Consider the following 26,557-nt stretch of genomic DNA (forward strand, 5'->3'; position numbering starts at 1 on the left):
TTGATCCTTTTGTACTAAAATGTTGAAGAGGATTGGTGGGGGAAGTAGTGCACAAGGCATGGTATTTATACGTGGCAATTGTGGGGGAAGAAGGATATAGGTGGGGTCATGTATACATGCCAAAATCACATTGGCACATAGGGCCACGTGATGTTAAATATGACACTTTTGACCAAGCAGTGTCCTTGCTTACGAGGAGAGAGAATTGCTTACTACAGAGAAAAGAGGTGGCAAATCCTTCAAATGAATGTGTTAATTTTACGCACTTTCCCCCCACCGCCCCATCCTTCTATCAACTTTAAAAATTATTATTAAATAAATTTTGTTTTTTATTAATTTCACAACAGTGAAAAATATTATTAAATTTAAATATAAAATAACTAAAATTACATATTTTCAAAAATTGAAAAAATGAACCTTGAAAAAGAAGTACAGAAGTGAAAAATAACTTTTACTTAGTATATATATTAATAGTGGAAAGTATCTTGCAAGGGAAGGTATACAATAAAACACAAGACATGGATATATTTTTGAAAATAAATAAAATAAATGTGAAGTGAGAAAAGAAAAAAAAAATTATATTTTATGAATTATAAATGAATAAGTTGGTTAGAATGCGAGGGGTAATTGAGTAAAAAAAAAAGAGAAAAAAAAAAAACAAAAATGGTGATGGGAAGGGAATACATAGAGTATGTAGCGGCTGTATATGAACAGCTTACCGACAGGAAATTACATGGAAAATGGGTAGAGAAGCAGAGGGTCCATGAAGCTGAATTTGGATCCTAGGTTCCCCACAGGATGGACCCAAATGCTCCCTGGTTGCCCTCTCATTTTGTCGGCCAATTTCTTCATTCATCCCTCTCTATGTTTCTTTTCTTAGCTAGCGTCTTCTAATTTTTGCTGCTACCACCGTGACACATATCTTGCCTTGCTACAGATACTGTCATGTAACCATTAAACTAAATCAAATATCAAAATGTGGTCAAACTTAGCTTTCTGTATCATCACCAGTGCTACCATTGTACTGGATTTCAACCATACTATATTACTCTCTTTTCACACTACCGTTAAGTTATTTACGAATGTAACATAAAACGAAAATTTTGATTTGCTTTCTGTGTGAATGTCACATTATAACACAGACTCACTGGATCTTCGGATTAAGATTTTGGTGAAAATGATGTTCAAACTAAGCAGTTTACTTTTTATGATGAAGTATCGTGAACACACATATGCTTTAATGAAAAAACTGACTTTCTACCATATAAGTGAATAACCTGTTTTGAATCGCTTCACCCAGTTTAGCTATTGTTAAAGTGAAAGCGAGATCGTCCATTTTTAGGTAATAAAGTGATTGAAGGGACGGTAGTTAATCTCTATCTTTATAAAGCAATTGTTTGATGCAAAGAAAGAAAACCTAACTGAGTTGGTAAGGTAGTTAATTGTTGAGTATCCACGAGTTATTCGCTCATTGATTTGCATACCCAGTTTCCTTTTATCCTTTTTAACATTATTTTGTTTTTTTAAATAATTTCAGTTTCCCTTTTACGTTAAGTTTCTATATATATTTTTCCTATTATACCATATATTTATAAATTTATAAGTTATATTTATCTCTATATGTATAGAGAGTGCTGATTAATATTTTAAATGTCCATAAATTATTTTCTAAAATGATTTGATAATGTAGAGGATTGAGGGTCTTTTGCCAATTGTACAAGCTCTTCCAATAGTGCGCTTTCAGCTGGAGTACAACTCTTTCATGATCAAAAGGATTTGAAATATAGAGTTTAAATTATAATGATCCATTAGTAAAAATGTACTTCGATGTGTGGATTCCTACCATTTCATTCAAAACCATGAAAAGGCTAAACAAATTAATCATATGAAGTATCAAACTAGACTTTGTTCATTACATCACTATGTCAAATTGAGTTGTGGCGAAGGTGTAACAGTATTTGTCACATACGAGCTTAAAGAGTGTTATTATTGGTATAATAAACTATAGTAACTAACTATGTTAACAAATTTAAGTACTAGTATTATATAGGGTAAAAATTAGAAATTTGAGATATATAAATAATTTATTGTTTTAATAGATTATAAATTAATGGTATTAATTCTTTATGTGGATTACAGATATTAATGAGAAGGCTTAATATCGCTTTTGGTCCCTAGTTTGGAAGGTTTTGTTCAATATGGTCCTATTTTTTTTTTTTAGTAACAATTGATCCCACTTTTTGAAAAAACGGTTGAATTGACTCCTTTTTTGTTACGACGTCAATTTTCTAACGGTGCTGGTTACAAGGTCAATATATTCTTTCATGCATTCACCTATCCAAATGTTATTTTAACAGTCCTGACATAATGTTATGTTAAAAATCATGTCATCATCGTATATAATAAGGACTATAATAAACAATTTAAACTTAAATATGGGACCACTATGAACAAAAAGGACTCAATTGAACAATTTTTATCAAAAGGTGGGATCAATTGTTATGGAACTGAAAAAGTAGGATCATATTGAATAAACTATCCCAAACTAGGGACCAAAAACGGTATTAAACCTAATGAGAATAAGTATTAGTTGAAATACTAAAAGTAAAAAATTAAGTAATATATAAAAAAATCTCATAAAATGATTAGAGATTTTTTTGAATTGAACCCTGATAATTCCTTAAAAATATTTTAGGATCCCAAATTTTTATTTACAAGTATATTCAAATTTAAAGAGTTAAATATATATATATATATATATATATATATATATATATATATATATATATATATATATATGTAGTGCAATAGTGCATCTGAGATGTTGATAATATTTTGGCAAGTATATCAATTTGTTTCAAGTAGTAAGTATAAGAGTATATAGTACCATTCTTTCAAGAAACTTGTGTTATGTTGTCTAATTGGAAATATTTACCAAATTCAATTTAGCAATGATAAGAGTTGAACTCATATTGATGAAATTGTATTGAAATAACAAAATCTTAAAAATTATGATTTAAAGTTTAAAAGAAAGCTTCATTGGAATTCAGTGTATGAATCACTTTCCAGTATTATTCTAGACAATATTTTATACGTTCAAACATTCACATCACTGTATACTTTGTTAAATTTCTCAAATTAAGTTCTAAATATATATGTTAAATTATTAATTTCTTAATTATTCTAACATATAATTTGCATTGAAATCTGATGCTTAACAATGACCAGAAGAAATATCGTTCCTTTTGGTTTTTTTTTTTTATGTCCACATTTAAGTTCATTTTCCAATAATAATAATCATTCAAAATTTCATTATACTTTCATATTATGACAAGAAAAATAAGAAGAGCATTTGAACACAACATATATTACAATGAATCCACTACATCCAATTCCAATGAAAGAGAATTCTAATTACTCTTAGTCATATAAAACGTATACATTTGAAACAATTCTTTACAAAAATGGTATCTTCATATCCTGAAGTAGACTCCTGAATTTCTAAAAAAAATTTCAAATGTTTCTCTATCCAGAACTCCAGTGTTTTCTATCTTTTCTGAACTCAAAACCTATCCAGAATTTAATAATTTGCAATAATAATTCACAGCAATGCATGCGCTGAATGAAAGTTCAACTGATCATCCCTTGACTAACTCAATTCTCTGAACAAGTTATACTAATGTGCTGAGCGAATAAATAAAATATTATTTAATAAATAAACACAAATTTAAACTAATTAATAAATATAAAAACAAATATTTTTCACACTTACTAATAATTTAAATTTTACCAATATAAATTATTATATTAATAAAACAACCTTACCGTTTAAACTTATTTTATTGATAAGTGAAGAATGCTATTCTGCAAGTTCAAAAGCGCTTTTGCTTACAATATTAAACTATATGTTAATTTGCTTTCCAAATTTCAAAATTGTTTTTAGATTGGGGAGAATTATTTACCATTAATTACGTTGATTTGAAACAGTAAGCTAAGCCTAATAAAAGTTTACACTAATTAAGATAGTCTATAGTGATATTAGTACAGGTCATGTTTGCCTATACAAAGGATACACTCAACCAAATGAATGGATAACTATATTTGACATTTTGAAAATGAATTCCATCTCCGACCAATTTTATGCAAGATCGTGAAAACTTTTTAATAGACTTCCTTTATATGACATTTTTAGTCAATGACAAATGACTTACGTGCTAGGTAATGTTTTTCTGTCTCTTTTTAAAATAATGTATATCACCATTTTAATCAATATAGTAGTAATTATTACACTAACTCCCCACAATGAAAGTTTGAAAAAGTAAAACCCCCACGTGCCAGTTTTAAAATAAGGCTTCCATAAAGTTTTCAAAACAATACTTTTGTTTACAAGAAATAAAGTCTTTTTTATAATTTTTGTAGTCTTACAAAAAAGTTGTACAAAATTAAAAAAATGATAAAAGTTTAAAGATTTAAGCACGTCACTTACAAAATATCTATAAAAGATAATGTTTTGATGGAAATTTATAAATTTTGAATGCATGGAAGTTTAATGTTTTAATTATAGTTTGTGTGCTTTTGAAATAATTTATGTGGATAAAGTAATTTAATTAGTTTAAAACTCTATATAGATAACATAAAGTCAAATTTTACTTCATTATGGAGTATTTATTTCAAAAAACTTAAAAATGAGATAAAGGCTTAAGACCTTTTCAATACATGTGCAATTTTTTTTTTCTTAAACGAACCATAAGGGATAATTTAAAATTAACCTAACTCTTTCATAAAAGGTTAAATTTCAAAAAGAAAAAAAAAAAAAAAAACTCCATTAAATAGAAGCAAGGAATGAAAACTGAAAGGGACTTAAAGAAAGATGAATGGGGTAGTCTAGAGTATAAAGACAAAGTAGTTAAAGTCCCCACACCTTAATTTCACTCTGGCGATCTAGAAATTAATAATATGAATTAGTGCAATGAGAAATTAATAATGTTGTCGTAATTGAAGGACAAGGTGGGAATAGGTACCCCATATAATTCTTTCCAAGCAAACAATATCAAACTTGGTCTTTGATTGAGGTAGAACGAACTGATTGATGCAATGCATCATATTTTAACTCTAAGAAACAAACACAATTCATGATAAAACCAGTGTTACATGGATACAAAATCCTTGCAAATCAATGAATCATTATTAGTAAAATTGCCAAAACATACTTTTTTCTTGATTTCATACATGCCTCCGGAATGTTTCAATCTTACACACTAGGATTTGAGTTAAGACTACCCCGCATAGGTTAAGAATTTGCATAAAATGTTAGCAAACACACCATGCTAACATTAATTAGTTGATTATTCTCTGACTGGAAAACATGGCCATGATCCACATTGCTGATTGCTCCCTTTATTCAATGTAGTAGGTTCCTTGGGACCCTGCCCATTCTCAATGCTTCTCAGTGAAAAAACAAATTTCCTCAATCATTCTCATATCCATTAATTAGTACATTGAGGTCAACGAAAATTACCTCTACCAACTTTAATAACAACATCAATTCTCAACATCTGCTCAAAACCATTCTCTAGCCACTGTCCTCAACAAAATTCCTACCATTTTGGACTCTCTCAACGATAAACTTGATGTTGTAAAGTGTGTTTCACACTCCAAATTTTAATACACCTCCTTTGTAAATGTGAGAGATATTTAAGTTGAAAGATGAATAATAGAAGGCAAGTTGTTAGATGAAAGTCAGAAGGTAAGAGATAAAGGAAGAAAAAAGTCAGAAGGAAATATTTATGAAGTGAAGAGTGAATGTGACGTAGTTGGTTCAGTCCAATTGTTATATTGTCTTATTAAAGTCATGTGGGTCAGAGTAAGTATGAAGACAGAAAATGAAAAAGAAGGCATTCACTTCTTCTTCATCTAGATCTTTCATTCTTTTATTTCTCCAACTCTTATTCTATGACCTTCTTCCATCTTTCAACACATCACGTTAAAAAACATTATTCATTTTCTTAACAGGTATAGCTGTTAAACAGAGACGCTTAGGACAAGTTATTTCTTCTCTTTGTTATGATAGCATCACTGGTAACAATCAAGAAAGCGATTGCAGAAGTGAATAGTTATCTCTATTACTTGTTACGATCATACTTCCAAACAACTGGATAAACATGTGATGTTAACAAACATGTAGCAAGAATTTCTCTGCTACACTCATCTATAAGCTTGGTGTAGCCACGTAGGGACATTCAAATTAATAGCCATTGGGTTTCCATTTCGAGCTCAATTATTGGGCCAACCTATTGTCTGGTTTGCCTTTTTAGTAAAATTGATTGGAGCTTTGGGTTTTGGGCCCAAACACATACCAATACCCGAACAACATGCAGCCACTGCCACACAAACCACTCCTTCACACCAGCCTCCTGTTTATTTAATGTTTGGTTTAATAGGTTCCGAGGTCTCTATATTTGGATATTTGTTTCAATTGGGTCCTCCAATTTTTGAAGTGATGAATTAGGTCCCTAATTTTTTCAATTTGAATCAATAAAAGTCTTTCTGTTAAATACAGTTAACGTCATGAAGTTTTTAAACATGTGGCACGCTGACGCTTCCAAGGACACCATTTTAAGTGCATAGGTGGATTATAAAAGGGTGAAATCCCTAAATTAAAAGGGTGTATTTGAAGGTGAAATCCCTAAATTAAAAGGGATTTCACCCTTTTATAATTCACCTATGCACTTGAAACGGTGCCACCTGGAAGCTTCACGTGCCAAATGTTCAAAAACTTCACGGCGTTAAATGCATTAAACAGAAAGACTTTTATTGATTCAAATTGACAAAATTAAGAACCTAATGGATCACTTTCAAAATTGGAGGACCTAATTGAAACAAACTCCCAAATATAGGGACATCCAAATCTATTAAACCTTAATGTTTTTAAACTATTCTCCGCCAAATGCCTCTCGATCCAGTGGCATCCGAGGTTAATTTTACCCTTCAAATTTGTTTTAGCGGCTTTCTTCATGGAGCTCCAATTTTTGTTCCTACATCCCCAATTTGACTAAGGTAAAAATCTAAAATCTAAAAATATATATAATATTTTTTAAAAATTTAATTTATTTTTAAGGGATTATGGTTTTGTTAATTTTGTTTTTATTTTTATTTATTTTTGTGTGTTTTTATTTATTTATTTATTTATTCTCTTCACGTTTAGTTATTTGTTAGGTGTATTGTCTTTACTGTTTGTTTGATCTTTTTGTTCCAAAAATGGCAAAACATGAGATATCTCAACTGAGTTAGGAGTTCTCTATCAGGTGAAGTTAAAATGAAACCTATAGTATATGTTAAAAGAAAGGGTTGTGATGGTGAAAGTAGAGAGGTTGCAACATTTGTTGGTCATGATAATGATGAGTAGTAAGAAGTATTATTCACCAAGAGAATGAAGTTGTTGGATATAATGAAAGTCCACATGATACTTCCTTGTTGACGAGATATGCTAAACATCAACATGTTTTGTATTCACCGAATTAACCAACCACGTGTGAAGAAAATGTGACTAATTGTAAAATTATTTGACTAATCTTCCTCACATTTCATTTATAAAAAAGATAAATCTAATATAAAGCTGAAATTAGTTATGATTTCATAAAACTTTATGGACAATTTTTTATCTTAGATATGAAAACTCAATCCACTCACAATATGACATTAATATAGAATGTCTCATTTATTTAATACTAATAATTGGATATCAACAAATTCACAAAACAAACACAACCAAAATAAATTAAATAAAAATCGGTAAAGGAAAGAAGCAAAATAAATTTGAAAATAAAAAATAACACTAGATTTCAAAATCTAAGAGATTGATTAACCGGATTTCAAAATTTGAAAATATTTTTAACTAAAATTTAAAATTAGATGAGTTCTTAAATCAAGTTTTAAAATCTGATGAGTTCATAACCAAATTTCAAAATCTTTTTTTTTTTCTAAATTGAATTCTAAAATTTAATGAGTTACTTAATTTGATTTGAAAATCTAATGTTTCCATTAATTGAATTTCAAAATTTTTTTCTTTTATAAATCGAATTTCAAAATTTGTTGTTTTTATAAATTAGATTTCAAAATTTGATACTACTCTAATCTACATTTTGAAATCTGATTATACTGAAACTTTGTTACTTTCAAATTTCAATGAATATTTTTATAAATTAGATTTTAAAGTTCAGTACATACAAAATATAATAAAAATAAATATTAATTTGCATTAACAAAACAAAAGTATAATCGAAGAAGAATGAAGCCAATACATATATCTCTTTTTCAAACAAAGATAAACAATGACAAAAAATATTTAAACGAAGATGAACAAAATAAGAAAAAAACCCAACATCGTTCAAAGCAGAAAGTTAAAGTTGAAAAAATTACCGTTGGAGTTGTATCTGAAAATAAAATTAACTTTAGAGTGAAAAGATAGTAAATATATCACCTTCCATAATAAATAGGTATAGTAAGTATTAATTATATATATATATATATATATATATATATATATATATATATATATATATATATATTAAAAATGACATATTAGGCTTAAGAGTAAAATTTGGGGGTGCATGGAAGAACGCCCCTTAGTTTTGTACTTCCCCATTTCTACATGGGTCGAAGGTACCAAATGTAGCCCAATTCATTCCACAGTGAACTTTAGGGGACTTTGTTTTTATACCACCATATTTTTTTCCTATACTCTATAAATACGAAAATTCTTCCTTTATTTTTCTAAAAATACTTTTGAATTGTGAGAAATAAAAAAAAATTAACTTGTAAATTAGAAAATCTAAAAGTTAATGCAAAAAATTTAATTACACAATATAGAATATTTGTTTCATTAAAAAATTCTGCATTGTAATAAAAAGGTGTTTTTTCGAATTGTATAATATAGAAGTTATATTTTTACTTCTATATCATACAATAAAGAAGGATTTTTATATAAAAAATAACTTTATGCCGAACATTATCTTCATTAAGTCTAACTATAACACAACACATAGACAAGTGATTGTGACGATAAAGGAGCATTGTTGACAAAGGAATGAGAACAGCAAGTACACGGTGACATCAAGGGGGCAATTTTGTCTTTTACTTACTCCCCTGGGCTACACACATGAAAGTTATATGGCTACGGAAAGAAAGGACCTAAATTGTAAACGTTTTGAAACTCCTAGATGGCAGCATCTTTCTGCACCTATATAACTTTCTTCTTGTATCTGTATAACTTTTTTTTCCATTTTTTCTTTTTGACTGTGCAATTCGAAAGTCAAAATTAACTTTCCAAGTGTACATTCTAAATAAAATTAAGAGAAAAAACAGTAATTGGAACTTGGAGGATGTTGAAACTTTGATGACACCTACCACGAAGTTTTTGGGCTGAGAATTTTGGTGAATCCAACAGAAATTGTTAAATTAGTTCTCAGCCCACACCAGGAACGAACCCAAGAAGAGAAAAATAAAACTTTTAAATGATACTTAAATATTGAATAAGAATAATAATAATAATTAGAGAATATTGAAATTGAATATCTGAGTTAAGATGAGGTAGAGAGAATAGGAAGATTAATTTTTGTCACGCGTCTGGCAAAGAGATGATTAAAAGGAAATGCAGTTTCCTTGTGAAGGTATGAGATAGATGAGTGAGAATGATGAAATTCCATTAAATAGGTAGGAAGAATTTTCTTGAATTTAAATTTTGAGAGCATAAAATAAAAGGAACAACATGGGTGGGGCTATAGCCACAGCTCCATCATCTCATTCATGCCAATCTCGGAGAACCCATTAATGAACCCAATGAAAGCATATTTGACTTTCACCCCAAAAACAATAAAGCAGCCTTGACCCTTCTCACTTTCGGTCTAGCTAACTTCAATATCTATTATATATATATATTTTATACGTCACAATGATTTATTATGGAATACATCCTATCCCTGCCACTCCAATCTTAGCATTACATGTTTCTTTCCTCTCATTCTTTTTCTTCTCCCCAGATTCAATCCTGTCACATTCAACTGCTTTGCTAAAATCTCAATGTAAAAGTCTCCGATTAATCATCACCTTTTACTCTTTCATCAAAACAATCTAGTTGGATGGATCATGGATTTGCTTTCACATTACTTCCTTTTCGGCTGGACAATATTATTAGTCCATCCTCTTAACGTGCATAAGACAACATAATTATTTTCCAACCAAGAAAATTTAATCACCACTTTTGAATCTTGACAAATTTCAGCTAAATTCTATCGAATATTTGTTACGCGGCTTTACCCTTTAAAAATCTTGGGTGCCACCACCATGCAGCCCAGTCAAAGTTTTCCTTCTCGAATAAATTCAGTGTAATCTTTAAAGGAACGAAAATGGAAAATGTATTGTCAGTTTGTCGCAACAGGAAGCATATGCAACGATTCCACGTTTTATTTTGTTGTGAGCGATGATTCCAGATGAACAGTAGCTTTAAAAAGAAACCAAACCTGGTGTGAGAGACCAGGCCCACTTAGCTTTTAGGAGAAATAAAACCAGGCCATAAGAAAGAAAGAAGGACTGACCAAAAAATTAAAGAAAGAAGAATAGCAAATAAACAAACAAAGGAACCCACTAGCCATAATTATGGGAAGCACCACATTCACGCTAACCCCTCTTAACTTTATGCCTGTAAATTTTAATTTTTGCTCACACTTTCTCCAACATCATCATTCATAAAGTGTCATTAAATATACATTAATAACAATAAACTTCATTAAATATACCATATCACTTAATTACCTATAGTTAAGTAAGGTGGTATATTCTTTTGGCTGCAAATAAAAATGATTTTATATCTGACTTGGTATTGAGTAGTAATTAAGTGTAATGGATTGCCGTGTTTGGTGATAAAACAGAACACGTATATTAAGTGTTGTGTAGATCCTAATGGTATGTGGGGAGAGACAGACACATAGGCAGATTCTAAAAAACAGGGTTGACCAGTTGACGTTGGACTAACAAGTGAAGAGTGGAAGAACAAGTGATTATGAGAGAAGACAAGTCTCAATCCATGTGGCTCCACCAACAAGTCCGATACTGAGAGAAAAACGCGGCAGTCTTGTGTGAGGAAAATGGCACCAGCTGTTTGTGTTGGTTTTGATATATTTTAGCACACTGGCAGACAGGTTTGCAGGTGAACGGCGCAGCAGTGTTTCTTCATCTAACACTATTACTACTACTACCATCGCAGTACCGCACCCAGTAAACCTACCCTACCCTCCTGCCAAGCGCCAACCCACCCACAGATTTATTCATATCAAAATTACGAAAATCGAGACATCGCATTGTCAATCCATGCATCAACCCAACAAGCAACAAAATTAAAGCTGCACAACATCAGTACCACCCATGCATCTCTTTCAAAATTTATTTTCACTCTCTTAAGCTAATCCTATTCAATAAATGGAAACAACAATAATACAGCCAACCGGAATCGGGTAAGCGCAAAATTTTAAAACAGTCAATACTTATGATGGAAAGAAAAGGAGAGAGAAATTATAAATTTATAAATTACTATAAAATAAAATATGTCCCCGTGATCGATAAGAGACAATGATCTGAACCACCCATAAGTACGAAGAAATTAGGGGTAGCCCACACCCAACCTCGCTTTTATAAACACAAAAAAATAAGTACCTGGTACGGGCACTTTTTTTTGGATGCAGTTGAAAGAAAGATGGGTTGGAATATTTGAAAGTATTGTAATTTGTGATTAATGTTCAATAATCAGGCATAAGGTGGCTGATTTTGCCTTCCTCCAGCGCCATCTTCCGTTCCGTAATTTTTAACCAGACACAAACTCCGGTGAAGCTAAGTACCAAACTGGCGAGGCCACTTCCCAAGCCAATTCCAACAATGGCTAAAATGGACAACCCCTTATTCCTAAAGGGCGGCAACGGGTAACCGTAAAGATCCTTATTCCCCAAGAAGGAGCTAGTGTTGAATCTGGGCAAGTTCCCGCTCCGGTTTGACAGGGAGGCGGGGATGGGCCCAGAGAGGTGGTTATTGGACACATCGAACGCGGAAAGACGAGCAAGCAGGCCAAATTGCTGGGGAATAGGCCCGGTAAGCAAATTATCGTGGAGGTCGATGATGTTGAGATAGGCGCATAATGCCAGCTGTGGGGGAATATTCCCTTCCAGACGGTTGGAGGAGAGGTTCAGAACGGCGAGGTTGACAAGAGACTCAAGTTCCAGGGGGATTTGAGCCGTGAGGAAGTTGGAGGAAAGGTCAAGAGCTTGGAGATTAGTACAGTTGGAGAGGAATGGGGATATGGTTCCCCGGAGCGATAGGTTGTTGAGAGAGAGCTTGTAAATGCGGCCATTGTTGCAGATGACACCTTGGAGAATGGAGGTAGAATCGTTGCAGGGCTTGGCAAAGTTCTCTTCTTTCCAGTTATGGGGCAAGTTGGTGGAATCTTCCAAGGACTTGCTGAGGTGCGTCAGACATGCTTCGTCGCTTGGATCTGATAAAATCCCCGGAATCAAAGTCACCCACCACAGTAACAGCACGCACCCCACATCCATTACAAGACAACCTCGCCCTCTTTGATTGCTTTTGTTACCTTGTAGGAGGAGAGTAATGGAGACAGAGATCAAGATTCATCCAAAAAGAAGTAATTGAGAAGCATGAAGAGTGGAAGAAGAAGAGATAGATGGTGTATTTAAGGGTTCCTTCTATCCAAAAGAAACAGGGTGTGAAGTTGGGAAAGCGAGAGATGTCGGATTTTTTGATGTTTGTTATTGTTGTCTTGGGCCAAAGTGAGATGAGGGAATGAGAGAGAAAGAGGGCAGACTGTTTGAAAAAAATGGTCTTCTTCACTCGAGCGCGTGCGTGTGAGGAAGGAGAAATGAGTTGAGGGGTTTGATGGAGAGAGAAAAATTAAAGGGTTTGTTGTCTGTGTGGGACCTTTCCGATTGGAGTTTGTGGGGGGCGATGACCTGCAAATACGAAGCCTAAGACAGCGACAATACGCTAAGGACATTATTGACTTTTTACATCACCACCATTTTCTATTTCCACGCCACTCTCATTTCCACACTACTAACTGCACTTCCCCCTTCATACCTCCAACAACCACAAACACCCTCCTTTCTTATTCTCTCCTCTTCAACAATCAAACCCTTTATACTGCTTTCTTTATAGTCTAATTTCATCTTCTTCACTAGACAGAACAATATAAGTTTTTTTATTTTTTAGTTATATCTTTTAGGTCTAATATTTGTATAATTAAACTACTTATGTTTGGAGAGAAGACTGTTTGAACTTAACTTCTTTCCTCAATTTAATTATTTTGTTTTTATAATATTTTTAATTGCTTTTAACTTTACTAGTTTAGTATTTATAAATATTTTAATGGTGGATCCTAAAGTATGTTAAAAAAAAATATGTTGAACATATCATTTATAGAATTCAAACATTCCAAGTAAATAAATATATATTATATTAGACTGAGATGTAATAATTTGCACGATATTTATGACTACGCCTGCTGATGATCGATCAATGACATTAAACTAATCATTCCATTGTGTGTCTGGCATTCTGCACTCTTTCACTCATTTATTGGGTGAAATTGATAAAATAATAGTAGTTTAATTGTTTATACTATTTATCTCTAGCACACTTTTATATTGATTTTTAATTGTTTTAAGAAAATACTATATCAGTATTTTTTATATATTATAATAATTTTTTAAAATATTTAAAAATATTGCACTAAGTTTTCTGTTAAAAAATTATTGGAAGTAAAAAAAAAACTGCTTACAAATTCTCTAAGATAGATAATGTATATAATCTTAATAGTGATAACGTGTAACCCATGTAAAATTAGTGTTTTTTCAGTTAATTAGTTTAAACTATGAGTCAGTGGTAACATGTGAAGAATTAAACATCAACCAATTGTTTGTTTTAACAGATATACTGTTTATTATGAAGATGAAAATATGAGTAAGTTAGCATGTTTGTTTTAAAGAATTTGCATATTATAATTGTAAATGTGAATTTGAGTGATGGAAGCTATAAGCGTTGTTATGATTTCTAGTAAGAGCAGGACGTCTGTTGATGTATGTATTATTCGCTCATGATGCTTTTATAAAAATCATTTATACTTTTATATGAAATATTAAATTTTTTTTATGTGTAATTATTTTTTTATTCACATGCCGCTGACACCTCCACTGAAACAATGAGATTTTATATATTACAACTTTATTTATTTAATTAACAGTTGTAATAATTAATAATAATAAATATAAACCTTTTAAAAATAATATCAATGTAAAAATAATGTAAGTTTTTTTTTATTCATTTTAACTATAGAAACAAAAGAATAATCTTATATATTAATCTATTAAAATATACATAGTTAAAATTATAATCAAAAACATGAAAGTCATAATTAATAGTTGTACTAAAAAATAGTATCATAAACAAACAAAAGATAAGAATTAAAAGAAAATTAAGTATATTTTTAGTTTCTTTATTTAAATGAAAAAATAAAATTTGTGTTTTTTTATATTTCTTTTAAATAAATTATAAGTAAAAATAATTTATTTTCTAATGAATGAGGTTTATGATTAATATAATTTGAAGATAAAAGTATTGTATTCCACAAATCCACTTTATTCCTCTTTTTCAAATATTTAAAAACAAACACCACAATCCATCATAAATCGGCCTTTCGAAATATTTAAAATAACAAATCCCCTTAAGAGAAGATAGATTCAAAATTAATATAAAATATATTCATATACTTTAGTATAATTTATTAAATAGGTTTCAACATTAACTTTTTAGGTGTAATGTGCTTGTTAAATTAAAAGGTAAGGATATATGATTGACACCTATAATTTATTTATTATTTCTTTTATTTGTTTTCTGTTTTACATTTTTCTCTTTTAATTTCCGATGACATATTTCATTATTATTAAATTTATTAAATATACAAGAATAAATTTTATATGAAATTTTTAAGAGAAATGAATTTTAATTTAACATGTAAATTGAAAGATTAAAAACGTAATTAACCTAATTCTTATTATAGATAAATGTATGATCAAAAAAAGTGTCTCAAAATAAAGTTTTTAAATGGAAAAACATTTAAAAAAGTAATATAATTAGTCTCTTTTGCATATACCAAACAATTGGTTGAAGAGAACTAATAGAACCTTAACATAATTTGTTATTATGTTTTCTGATATAGATTATCCATTAGGTTTTAAGTAAAATACAATTTGAAGTCCTTCAGTATGCATACCATATAAATGTTATATGTTTTACAAAAAGAATTCAACTTGTGTCATAAATAATGCACTAAGTAGATATTAAATGTTTTATGGTACACAAAATGAAAAATTAACATGCATTATAATACACTAAGTATTTTTTGCACATATTCTAACTTTGAGTTTGTGTACAGGTTTTTGTTAATGTTGCCTTGCAAGTTAAATATTGATATTTGTTAGGTTAATGAACACATTCTTACCAAGTATGATTTAAGTCTCTCAATTTACATAAAAAATTAAAATTTGTTTCTCTTGCAAAATTTATACAAAATTCACCCATATATTTTAATAATGTATGAAATGCATTCTTCATAACCAAAGAAAAATAAATTATAAAAGAAAAAGAAAAATTAAAAAGATTATATTTGATTGACATGTGTCTATTATGTATTAGTTATATGTTCTGACATTTTAATCCAGTCAACGTGGTCGTTCGTTGAACACTTTAATGTTGAAGTAAGTTTTTACCACTATGTCTTTATTCATATCACAAAAGTGTTCTCAAATGCAACTATAAATCAATTTTAATCATTTAGAACCTAAAATAATCAAATTTTAATATAAATAAATCACTTACATTAATATCAAGACTCTCTCACTAACTAGAGCTTTAAATCTATTCCAGCATCTAATAACATAAAAAAAACGATGAAGTAAATTATTATAATTTTCATTATAGTATTTTCATTCAACTATTATGTTTTTCCTTTTATTTTCTATCATAGTGCTGTAATATGCAAAATAAACTAAATTTGAATGAATTTATGTGAAACTCATGAATAATCAAAATAAAATAAATATCAAAATCATATTAAAAATCCAACACTAATAAATCATATAAAAATCAACACTCATAAATCATATAAAAATTAACAATGTTAATTCTAAATAACATATTATATACATTATACTAATGTATATGGATGAATTTTATGTTAATTTTGACAACAACAAAAAAATCTATTTCACCTATTGGACTAAAACATGTTTAACCTTTAATACAAAAATAATAAAAATGGGTAAAAAAGTTGCTTAGCAACAAATTATAATTATTCACCAATGATAAAAACGAGTTATTATTAACTTAGTTTTACATAAATAAATTAAGTGTTTTTTCTAATAATTTAAAAGACCTGTGTTATGTGACGGGTTAAGTAGATTGTAGCATTAACTTAGTTTTACATAAATATAGTTTTATGTTATGTGTAGTATTAATATATTGAATCGTCTTTTCCTTATTTATTTTTGCTATATCTTGCTTTTATTTTAATACAGCTTCTTAAAAACTAAAAGATCAATCATGACTTTAACAACAAAAACCTTTGGGTCCTCCAACATTGAAACTATTAATTTCTCTCAAATCCAATTATGAGAGTCATGTCTTATGCATGGAAGCAATAAGTTTTAGCCTATGTGAAAGGTAAGAATGTTTTGATGGAATAAAATAATCAGTGTAACTTTTAAGTGATTTTGATGTCTTAAAATATGGATTTAATATATAAAAAAATTGTGATTATTGGAGTTTTAAAAGTTCGAGTGAATTTAATGTATAAATTTTAATTTTTTAAAAATGTTCTTTTAACATTTAAGAGCGTTTTAATTGCGTAAAAATAGTTTTAATTTATTAAAGTACATTTAATATTTTAAACAAGGTTAAAACACTTTTAATAAATTATCTACTTAATCAAAGTAAGAATAAAAGCAATCAATTACAATATATTTAAAGTACAAAAAAAAATTCAGATTGATTGAGCACAAATGAAAGTCTAATCTCAGAGACGCATTAACGATTCAACTTCTCAAGATATTGTATCAAATATACATCCCATGACTTCAGGGTCTATGGTTTGTATACTCATCATCAAAACCCATGTGGTTGCTATCAATTCAAATTATTATTATAAAATTGAGCCAACAATAGTAAAACAAGATTTAATTAAACTTGAATTCTTTCAAGTTATGTAGATAATATATGATTTATCTCAAACCATCAAGGTACAGTGAGATTATTGGCAAGGTTAATTTTAAGCATCTAAAGAAATTATACTAAAAGAAAAGAATACTCGACAAATAGAGTAATTAGATATAATCCAAGCGAATCTTAAACATGATTAGAAAAGGAACAACTTCTTATTAATTGGAGATAAGAAAAGGAAGGATCATATGGTTATGAATAAAGTATAATGTTATACCGTGCGACAATTTTAATTCACTGCAATACAGAAAAAGGTCTCTATCAATAATTCTTTAATCATAGGTAGGGTATTGAAAATCAAACTCCACTTGGAGGAACATTTTGTTAATTATATATATAAATATGTGTGCATTGGAAAGTACCATATTGGTAACACCTAAAAGAAGCGTGCATGCTGCACCTTTGAAGAATGGGGATAATCCCTACATTTTCTTTGTTTTGCACCCTCCATGAGAGATTGCGGATTGGGAATTGTTCCAAATAAAAATATTAAAATTCATTAATTCATATGGAAGAAAGGATAAAGGGTCGTTTTTGTAAAATACGTGTTTTTATTAAAGAATAAATATTAATTTTATTATTAAAATTAATGCTAAAAAATACATCTTAATAATCGTAGAGTATATTAACTAATTTTAATAATTTCTTTTAGTTCCGGCTCATTCATTAATAATATCTCAAGAAAGTAAGAGTGGTGGTGGAATTTGACCAAATAAAAAACCCTAATGAACAACATGAAAATGGATATGCTTTTTGCAATAAGAAAAAGAAAATAAAATTGGATATGCATTGCAGCACCTTCCTTATTTTCCGTATAGTCAATAAGTCAAAGGTATAATTTTTAAATGGCTGCATTGATCTCAGGGGATATGAATATTTAAAATACAAGATGGCTTAATTTAAATTTGTTACGCTACTTAGGCACGCCGTTTTCACTCTCTTAGTCTCTTTTGCCGGACCATTTAACCCACAAAATCCAACCTAATTATTTTCTTTTGTTTGGGTCATACGGCTTTATCTAATTGGGCTTTATTAATTAGGCAAGGTGGTCCCATTTCTATTGGGCCCGTATTTGCCTCTGTCGGAGATAACAAAGGGCCCAACGTGAGTGTAGTTTGTAGACACAACAACATACTCTTGGGGACGGCAGCTAAGGTTGCAACTGTAAAACAGAGTTGTTTGAGGATGATAAAGGGGCCCACGAGCCTCGTGTGGTTAGAAATACGGGCCTTGAGTTGAATGCTGAAAATGAGGCCCTGAAATGTCATGGATCGTGCACCTCCCACAGCCCAATATGGTCCCACAACAATAGAACAAGAGTAATCTTATTCTTGGCTTTGAATTTGATGGATAGCATCTTGGTTTTGGTTTATGCGATAATGCGAGACAATCGGATATTTTTGACTTTGTCATTGACACTGCTGGATGTGACCTATGTTTAACTAACCAGAAACAGTATATAAATCAAATCTTAATTCTCTGTTCTTGTTTGGTAGGTAGATATGCATGATATTGAATTTTCCTTTATTTTTTGGAAGAAAAAAAAAACAAACATAAATTTCATCATCATTGTTTTAAACTATAGTTTTAACAACGGATAAATGATAATTTTCATAGAACTATAATTTGTAATAAACATACAAAATAGACCTAGTTGTTATACACCCACATTTACATAGAAATATATCATGATAATTTTAGTTTTCTTAATATTTAATACAACTTATAATAAATTTATTCTGAAAATTAGAATAATTGTGTATTAAGCTCTATAATCATTAACACAGACAAACTTGAATCTTAAAAAAGTATGTCCATAAACAATAACTTTAATTTTTTTTTAAATATAATCATAGTATAGCTAATAAAAATGTTTTCTCCTAAAAATAATAGGTTGACATGGATAAATATATATATAATGTTATTATCATGTACATTTATAATGCTATTTTTCTTTCTGTCCTCTTTTCATCAGCCTTCACATCAATTATATTATCCCGCACTTTCTCATTTTTGTTATTACTTTCCTTACTGTAAAAAGAACAGTAAAAACCCAACTTTCATTTATAATCTCCAAAAGCATATATATTCCTTCTATCTTTTTAGTCGTCTATTTATAACTAATTTTATTAAAATAGAGATAGGATAGGATGAATTTCTTCAAATTATACTGAACATATATAATATAAGAGATTTGATAGGAATTAAGAAGAGAAACGACAGGAAAAAAATAAAAGATGGAAGGGAAGACAAAGTCGCATTCTGGTTGTTGATGGTGTAAAGGGTTTGAGGATGAAAATAGCATATCTTGATTCCTGAAGGAGACTTTGGCGGCATAATGTTGGACAAAAGGGTTTTCTTTTTGGCCTGAATGGGATATTCAATAGAAGATGAGGAACACAAAAAACCCTTTCCTCTTGGCATTAAAGCCATGCACTACGGGAGAATGTCTGCACTAAAAGGATGGACACCAAAATACTTCTTCTCATTAAATGTCACTCTTCATTATTCATGGACATGCACAACCAAACATTTCTTCCCTGCTCAGGATCCATGCATCAGTAGGATTCGACAACACCTTCACAATACCATTTTTTAATATTAAAAAAGGACCACATTTTTATTTCAAAAACTATATCAATTCCATTTTCAAATAGTTGCCTAAGCTTATGTATATTTTCTGGTTGTGCTATTTTCAGTCTCCTTTATGATAACGACTACAAGAAATTTCAGGTTTTTAACCATTCGTGTCAAAAAATATAAATTATGAGTGCAAACAAAACCTGTGTTCGTGGTGCTCTGAGCATGTATTATATGACATTTGTCCAGTTTTTAATCATCGCGATTCTTTTTTTTATAATTTTACAGTGTGTAATATACTTTTTTTAAGTCTATTTCTCAATTTTTCTTAGTAACTGCGCACCATAATGAAAGTATTTTTCCTCCTGTAAACTAGTCCCAGATTACTTTATAATCTGTCAGGGAAAATAAATGAAAATGTTGAATAGGTAACTAACTAAGCCTTGAATTTGTAACGAGTGTGGTCGTGTTTGGATAAGTATTTAGATAAGGTTTTTCTTATAATTTTTCTAATCACCTTCTTAGGCTGTATATTCTCTTAAAATTTTTCTCATAGTTAATTTTGTTTGAAACTATTTACCATAATTTTAACTCACCCGATAAACGTTTGAAAGAAAAAATATTTTATGAATATAAAATTTTCTTGGTGAAGTGAAAGGGGTAGAAAAAAGTCATATATTTATAGAACAAAATAAAGGAATTTTTCCTTTTAACAATACCATTTTAATAACTTTTTAACAACGCATACGTGATTGGTTTGTTTTAAATATTTTTTAAATAGAAATTTAAATAGACCAATAAAATGATGACAGGTTCCGTTGTCAAAAAAATTATCAAAAAGTGTTGTCAAAATATGATTGTCCCAAAATAAATTATTTATGCCCTTCTTACTTTCTTACGTGTTGGTTTTATCCTTGTTGTTCGGTGATTCAATTTAGATCACAAGCACACACATGTGCCGGAAATTGATAATACTACATATATAAATAGCCCACGTTGAACAAACTTGCTCATGCTAAGTGATCAGTTTGCCACGACCAAACCCCATTAGAATATATATATATAGATCAGATTGCTTTTATGAACACCATCATTAAGATTACAGATAGATTCTGGAAAGGATTTTTCAACAATAACTTTCTTTAAAGCAGCAGACAAATTGTAACTCGATACAGGTCATTAATCAGATCACCTTGAGCTTATTATGAAGGAATCTATTTTTTGCACATAGCATAACATAATCCTCTTTGATTGAATTGGGTAAGGAATTAATGTCATGCTGCCTTTATGCAAAGTTCAATCAGAATAAACGATTAAGTAATCATCACAATGGACGTGAAGAACCAATAGCAATCACATCACGATATCGATTATCAACCTCAAATAATAAAATAATATCAGGACATAAGTCCTTATTACAACATTAATAATCATTCTAATAGTTTATTTGAAAACGATGCTTTAACACAAACAGTGAAGTATGAGAAAATTAAAATCAAAATTTCTTCAAAAGAAATGTTAAATATTTTAAAATCTTTAAGATATATATTTAATGAATATGATTGAAGTCCCCGGGGAATGCACTTGTGATAAGAATTTCACATGATAAAGAGAAATCCCAGGCCCAGCCTTGTATGATTGAGACCATAATGAGCTGTTTTTGTACTTGCGACGACCAACAAAGTAGAAGCTAATGATGGATTCAAACGAATGACGAATAGCGCCTGTATTGCCCAAGATAATCTTTTTATCTTTTCAATCATAATTAATCCTTCTAAGTCTCTTCTTGTCAGTTTCTAACCATGCTTTTATGAAATTCTTTTCCTTCCCAGAAGCCATTTTAGACTTCTGACTGGTAAAGCTCTAATTAATAAAGAACTTCATTCTTTTGTGTATGAAAAAGAGGTTTTTCAATTTTTGTATGTGAAAAAAAAGCACTAACTAAACGTGATTAGAATTATAGTTGATCTTCCAAATAGCTTTTAGATAACAAGATACCAAAAATTAATGATACGAATTGTGTTGTGGGATCTAAAACTTAGGAGTTACTTCTCATCGTGCGAGCAAAATGATTAAAGCTAACATTTTAAACTTGCGCACAAGTACTACCAGCTCGAAATTCACCTGTTCTGGTAAACATGCATGCAAAAAACAAGGTTTTGCCATTTTGATAGAGGAAAAGAAAACATAGAATTAGGCATCGGTCCAGGAAGCAAAAATTGGCATCTGAGGCAAAGAAAGAGCTGGCCTGAGATTGGACGATAGCTCCCAAGAATCCCCGTCACTCGTTGGAATGTTAGTGAATAATTTAGACACTGTTGAAGGCATTCCAAAGAGCATTGGCAAGCTTGTCTTATCTGGGCTCTCTTCTCTTGAGCTACTCAAACTTGTCACCAGAGAAGAAGGATTTGACAAGTGTGTTCCCATGTTACTCGATTCCTCTACTTCTTGATGAAATATGTTATTTAAAGCCGTTGAGAAGGAATGAGTTCTGCAACTCTCGATTCTTGGTGGATTCTGGTCAAGCTGTTGGTGGGGGGGATAGGGAACCATCTTGCAGCTTTTCTGCATTACAATGGTTTCTTTATTGTGTTCATATACACAAGGATTTTGGTTAGAGAAGGCCTCGTTTCTTGTTCCATCCTCCTTCTCTCTGCTCCTCTTGGCTTGTTCACTGCTAAGAAGGTTATCGCTTGCCATAATTTTTTCCACGTCATATCTTGTTATATCAAAGTTAGTAACAGCATTAACTCCTCTGAATTTAATGGCAGCAATATCATAGGCTTCTGCTGCTTCCTCTTGGGTGCCTAAAGTTTTATTTCAATGAAGGTAAGAATTAGCTTTTCCCGTACCGACAGTGGATGAGAATTATATTACTGTTTGGCCTAAAGCATGAGAATGAGAACGAAATAAGAGTTTTATATAATTAAAAATATTAGTTGAAAGCATGATTGTTTATCCTTCTGAACTAACAGCTTTGATAAAAGCTGCCTTGAAGACTAACAGTGCTCTACAATATTAAAGTAGCTCATGATCAGCCTTATATATGTGACTGAAAAGAAAAGTTCAATCAAAGATTAGCTTTTAAGTCATAAAGCTTCCTCTTAGTCATTTCCTATTTTTAAACATTTTAGATGAAAAGAACAGTGGTGAGCAGTGAAGGAAATATTATAATGATTTAACTGTAAAAAAGAATAAAGCAGATAATTTGAAAGAACTCACTGAAGGTTCCAAGATATAGATCTTTGTTTCCAGCCACTCTCCCAATTCGAGCTTGCCACCTTCCATGTTGATGGTGCCTGCTACCAAGTTAATAAGAATGAACCGGGTTTAGGACAAAGTAAATTATTCTTCAGATTTCAATCTTATTAAGTTAAATTGCAATGCATATACAATGTAAATGCTAGCCTGTGAGACCTTGTTACTCCTCTATACATGGATGCTCCTCTTGAGAATCCGCTGCTTTTCCTGATGGTTGGATAAGAAGTTGGATGTAATGGTTGTGGACATGGATTAGTAATTCAGTTCAAGATGATGCAGAAATCAAAGATATTTTTTACCTTCGTAAATGAGCAACATATTCTTGTCTCGTCATGTTTTTCATTTCCTCAAGTTCGTTTTGATAATTTTCCAACTGTTAAAGAATAACGTAAGTTACTGTCAATTAAGTCCTGGTAGCTGAATACAGCCTCAATTAGAAGAAAAATGAGAAAGAAAGTAATCATTACAGGGAAATTTATATGAGAGGAGGGTCCCCAATACTTGAGTGCGGCCATGTCGTAAGCTCTTGCAGCTTTTTCTTCCATATCATAACCCCCTACAATAAAATTTTTGGAATTTACTTGTTTAAATTGTTTTTCTTCTTTTGCTATCATCATGAGCAACATATAATAAAAACGATATCTTAAACTTCGAGTTAATCTATCTTTAAGAACTATATTAAAAAATAAATAAAATTTCTGGCGTTGGAAAACCTTACCCAGATACACTGAGATGCATTGCATGTTCGAGTGGAATCATCATTGAATCAAAGACAGAAAAAAAAAAAAGAAGGATCAGCACTAAATGCAGAGCTTTTCAAAGGGGAATAAAAATGAAGTCAATGGATTTGTTTGACCAAAAATATTCACCGAAAAAGAAAAAAAGGTAAAGTGATGGAAAATAGTCGCTTTCTTACCTTGCCTTCCTTTCCTTCCTTGGCCCTCTTTCTTGCAGCTGTTGTCCCAGAGATGAGCTTCATATCTACCAGTCCACCTATGCCTGATGAACAAACATTCTTAGAAATCGATGCAAAAAATAATAAGGAAATAAACAATCAAATATGTTGTTGGCATTGTTCCTGCATGAAACCTGACAAAAATCTTAACTTCTTAAACAAAGAGCACAACAGAAGTAGAAAGTTATTAAGCAAGTTAGCGAATATCATTACAGCCTTATCGTTTAAAATAAATGTGCCTGAAGTACTAATATGATTTAGAAATGACGAGAGGAGCACAGACCTTGTTACACCTCTATATTGAGATGTTCTTTGCCCAAAGGTGTCTATGGATTTCCTATGTACTATTTTCTTCTGATTCTGGTCCACCATTTCAAGCCCCCTTTTCTTCGTATCATTGATAGCAGGCGAACCTGTAACACAGCTAGATCGTCTGGTAGGGCTCACAGACAAATTCAACGAATGTAAATCCTCATATGTTATTGATCCAATATTGGGTCCAGATTTGCTTCCATTATCCTCCAAAGGAACAAACATCCTTGACTCCTGCGCTTGACAAGCAGGAAAGTCCCTTGAGAACCAACTTTTCAGACAAGCAACTTCATCCTCAGCTATACAAGGGAGTTGCTGCTTAGACCCTTCTAAAATAACATCATGGTTGTTTCTTAAGGAAGAATAATATGGTAGCTGTTGCTTGCTGATGTTCTCTTGTACATGGTTTTCGTTATTTGGATCGTTCGATCCATGACACGAGAGTTGGTTGTAAAACATACTATCCAAGCTCAGAGGTATTGCCGAAGTAGTTGCCATTTCTTCACAATGTATAGATAAAAGAAAAGTATTGAACGAATTGCATAATTAGTACAGTCATACAAAAAAAGCAGAAGTTTGAGTTGGAACTAACCTTGTGGTTGTGACCTGCTGATAGCTTCTATTCCATAGAAGGAGACATTGGATTTAAGGGGCATGATAGGCAAGGAAGAAAACATTCCAACATGTTCACCTAGGAGTCCATAGTTATGAAGAGGTGTGTGGTGGTAATACGTTGGTGGAACTGTTTCAGCAGCAGCACCAGTTATATTCATTTGCGGGGAGAGGGAGAAACCTAAGCAGCTATTTTGATAGTTTATGTCAACGGTTTCGCGATTTTCTACAGGCTTCATGATCTTGTAGATTGAGTATGAGTAGAGTACTTAACTTCACTGGCTAACAGAAACTGTAGGCAGATTTAAGGCAAGACAAGTCAATCATTGGAAAACAGATAAACTACTAAGTCATGATTCACACACATATTTATATATATATCTAATAACTTATGATTTCCTTCCCTTGGTTTGTTAAATATAGAGCTATGTTTTGAACTGAATAGGCCAAATCTAAATTCTATCCGAGTGTGTAAAAATAAACGAGTTTTTGTGCGTGTATAAATGAGTGTATGGAACAAAGCAAAATGCTTTAAACTAAACAAAAAGAATGTGTTCCAGCAAGCATTGCTAGGTATACTTCCCGCCTTCTATTGGGATCCGTGCTTGAGAAAGACATTCCCTTTTGCTTTATTCTACGCTCCCTGTCCCTTCTTCACTTTCCTTTTTCTCTTTTACTCTTGTTTTTCATCTCATCTAATTCACACCATATTTCTCTACTCTTCTCTATACCTTTCAATTCTTTTTTAAAAATGACACAAAATTTATCTAATTTCTTTATTCAAAACATACAAATAACAATGTGATTAAATGTTTATGTAACAATTTTCACAATGCTAGTTATAAATCTTTCTTTACCTTTTTAAACAATGATCTGGGTAAATTTATATTTTAGTTAACTGCCTTACGCTACTTTTTAATTTTTCGATAACTTAATATTTACTTATTAATTTATTGTTTAGTTTCGTAATTGTAATTACTAATAATTGGGCTGTTTCACATCTTTAGTCTGTCTCAAATTAGTTAAGTCACTTTTGAACATAAGAAAGTATCACTTGCTCTCTTTTCTGAATAACACTTTCGAGAAATAAATGTACGAGAAGAAAATATATTGTTAACAGTACAGTTAGACATCTATGAAATAAAGTTATTTCAGTTAGATTATATTATTTTATTGAAGAAAGTGGGATATTTATTGAAGTAATCTTTATCGACCTTATTATATTTTAAAATTTGATTTAATTAAATTTTTAATACATACGTTACCTTAAATGATAAGAAAATGAGAGAAAAGGAAAAAGTTTATTAAAGTGTGAAAAATGTAATTATTTGATATTAAAGCATTAAAGCAACACGTAATTATCACCATGCTTAATATTAGTAAGAAAAAAAAGCAGTCCTGTAATGCACCCAAGATAGAGTGGACAAAATTTATTTACGATCTTTAAAGTTTTTTCTTTACTTTTTGTTTTACGCTCATACCAAGAGGAAAATTCCAATTCAATAT

The 26,557-nt window shown here is 30.7% G+C and overlaps 2 protein-coding genes across 5 annotated transcripts; both read right to left on the reverse strand.

Annotated features, from left to right (window-relative positions):
* Positions 1–11,354: 11,354 nt before the first annotated feature.
* On the reverse strand, positions 11,355–13,303 carry LOC106776495 (inactive LRR receptor-like serine/threonine-protein kinase BIR2). Its single transcript, XM_014663971.2, has one exon. It carries the CDS (start codon positions 12,594–12,596, stop codon positions 11,790–11,792), a length of 807 nt encoding a protein of 268 aa, XP_014519457.1. The 5' UTR covers positions 12,597–13,303; the 3' UTR covers positions 11,355–11,789.
* Positions 13,304–21,882: 8,579 nt separating this feature from the next.
* On the reverse strand, positions 21,883–25,699 carry LOC106777078 (AP2-like ethylene-responsive transcription factor ANT). Of its 4 annotated transcripts, none has more exons than XM_022775890.1 (9): positions 25,032–25,699; positions 24,411–24,939; positions 24,089–24,171; positions 23,891–23,899; positions 23,640–23,728; positions 23,472–23,545; positions 23,320–23,379; positions 23,134–23,210; positions 21,883–22,718 (listed from the first exon to the last, which is right to left on the reverse strand). In XM_022775890.1, exons 1-9 carry the CDS (start codon positions 25,288–25,290, stop codon positions 22,105–22,107), a joined length of 1,794 nt encoding a protein of 597 aa, XP_022631611.1. In that variant the 5' UTR covers positions 25,291–25,699; the 3' UTR covers positions 21,883–22,104. The 4 variants fall into 4 exon arrangements, with proteins under 4 accessions (XP_022631611.1, XP_022631610.1, XP_014520083.1 ...); XM_022775889.1 differs by having other exon boundaries at positions 23,134–23,213; positions 23,305–23,379; XM_014664597.2 differs by having other exon boundaries at positions 23,134–23,213; positions 23,329–23,379; positions 25,032–25,698.
* Between the last annotated feature and the right edge of the window lie 858 nt (positions 25,700–26,557).

Source organism: Vigna radiata, chromosome 11, assembly GCF_000741045.1.
Source record: "Vigna radiata var. radiata cultivar VC1973A chromosome 11, Vradiata_ver6, whole genome shotgun sequence".
Classification (NCBI taxonomy): domain Eukaryota; kingdom Viridiplantae; phylum Streptophyta; class Magnoliopsida; order Fabales; family Fabaceae; genus Vigna; species Vigna radiata.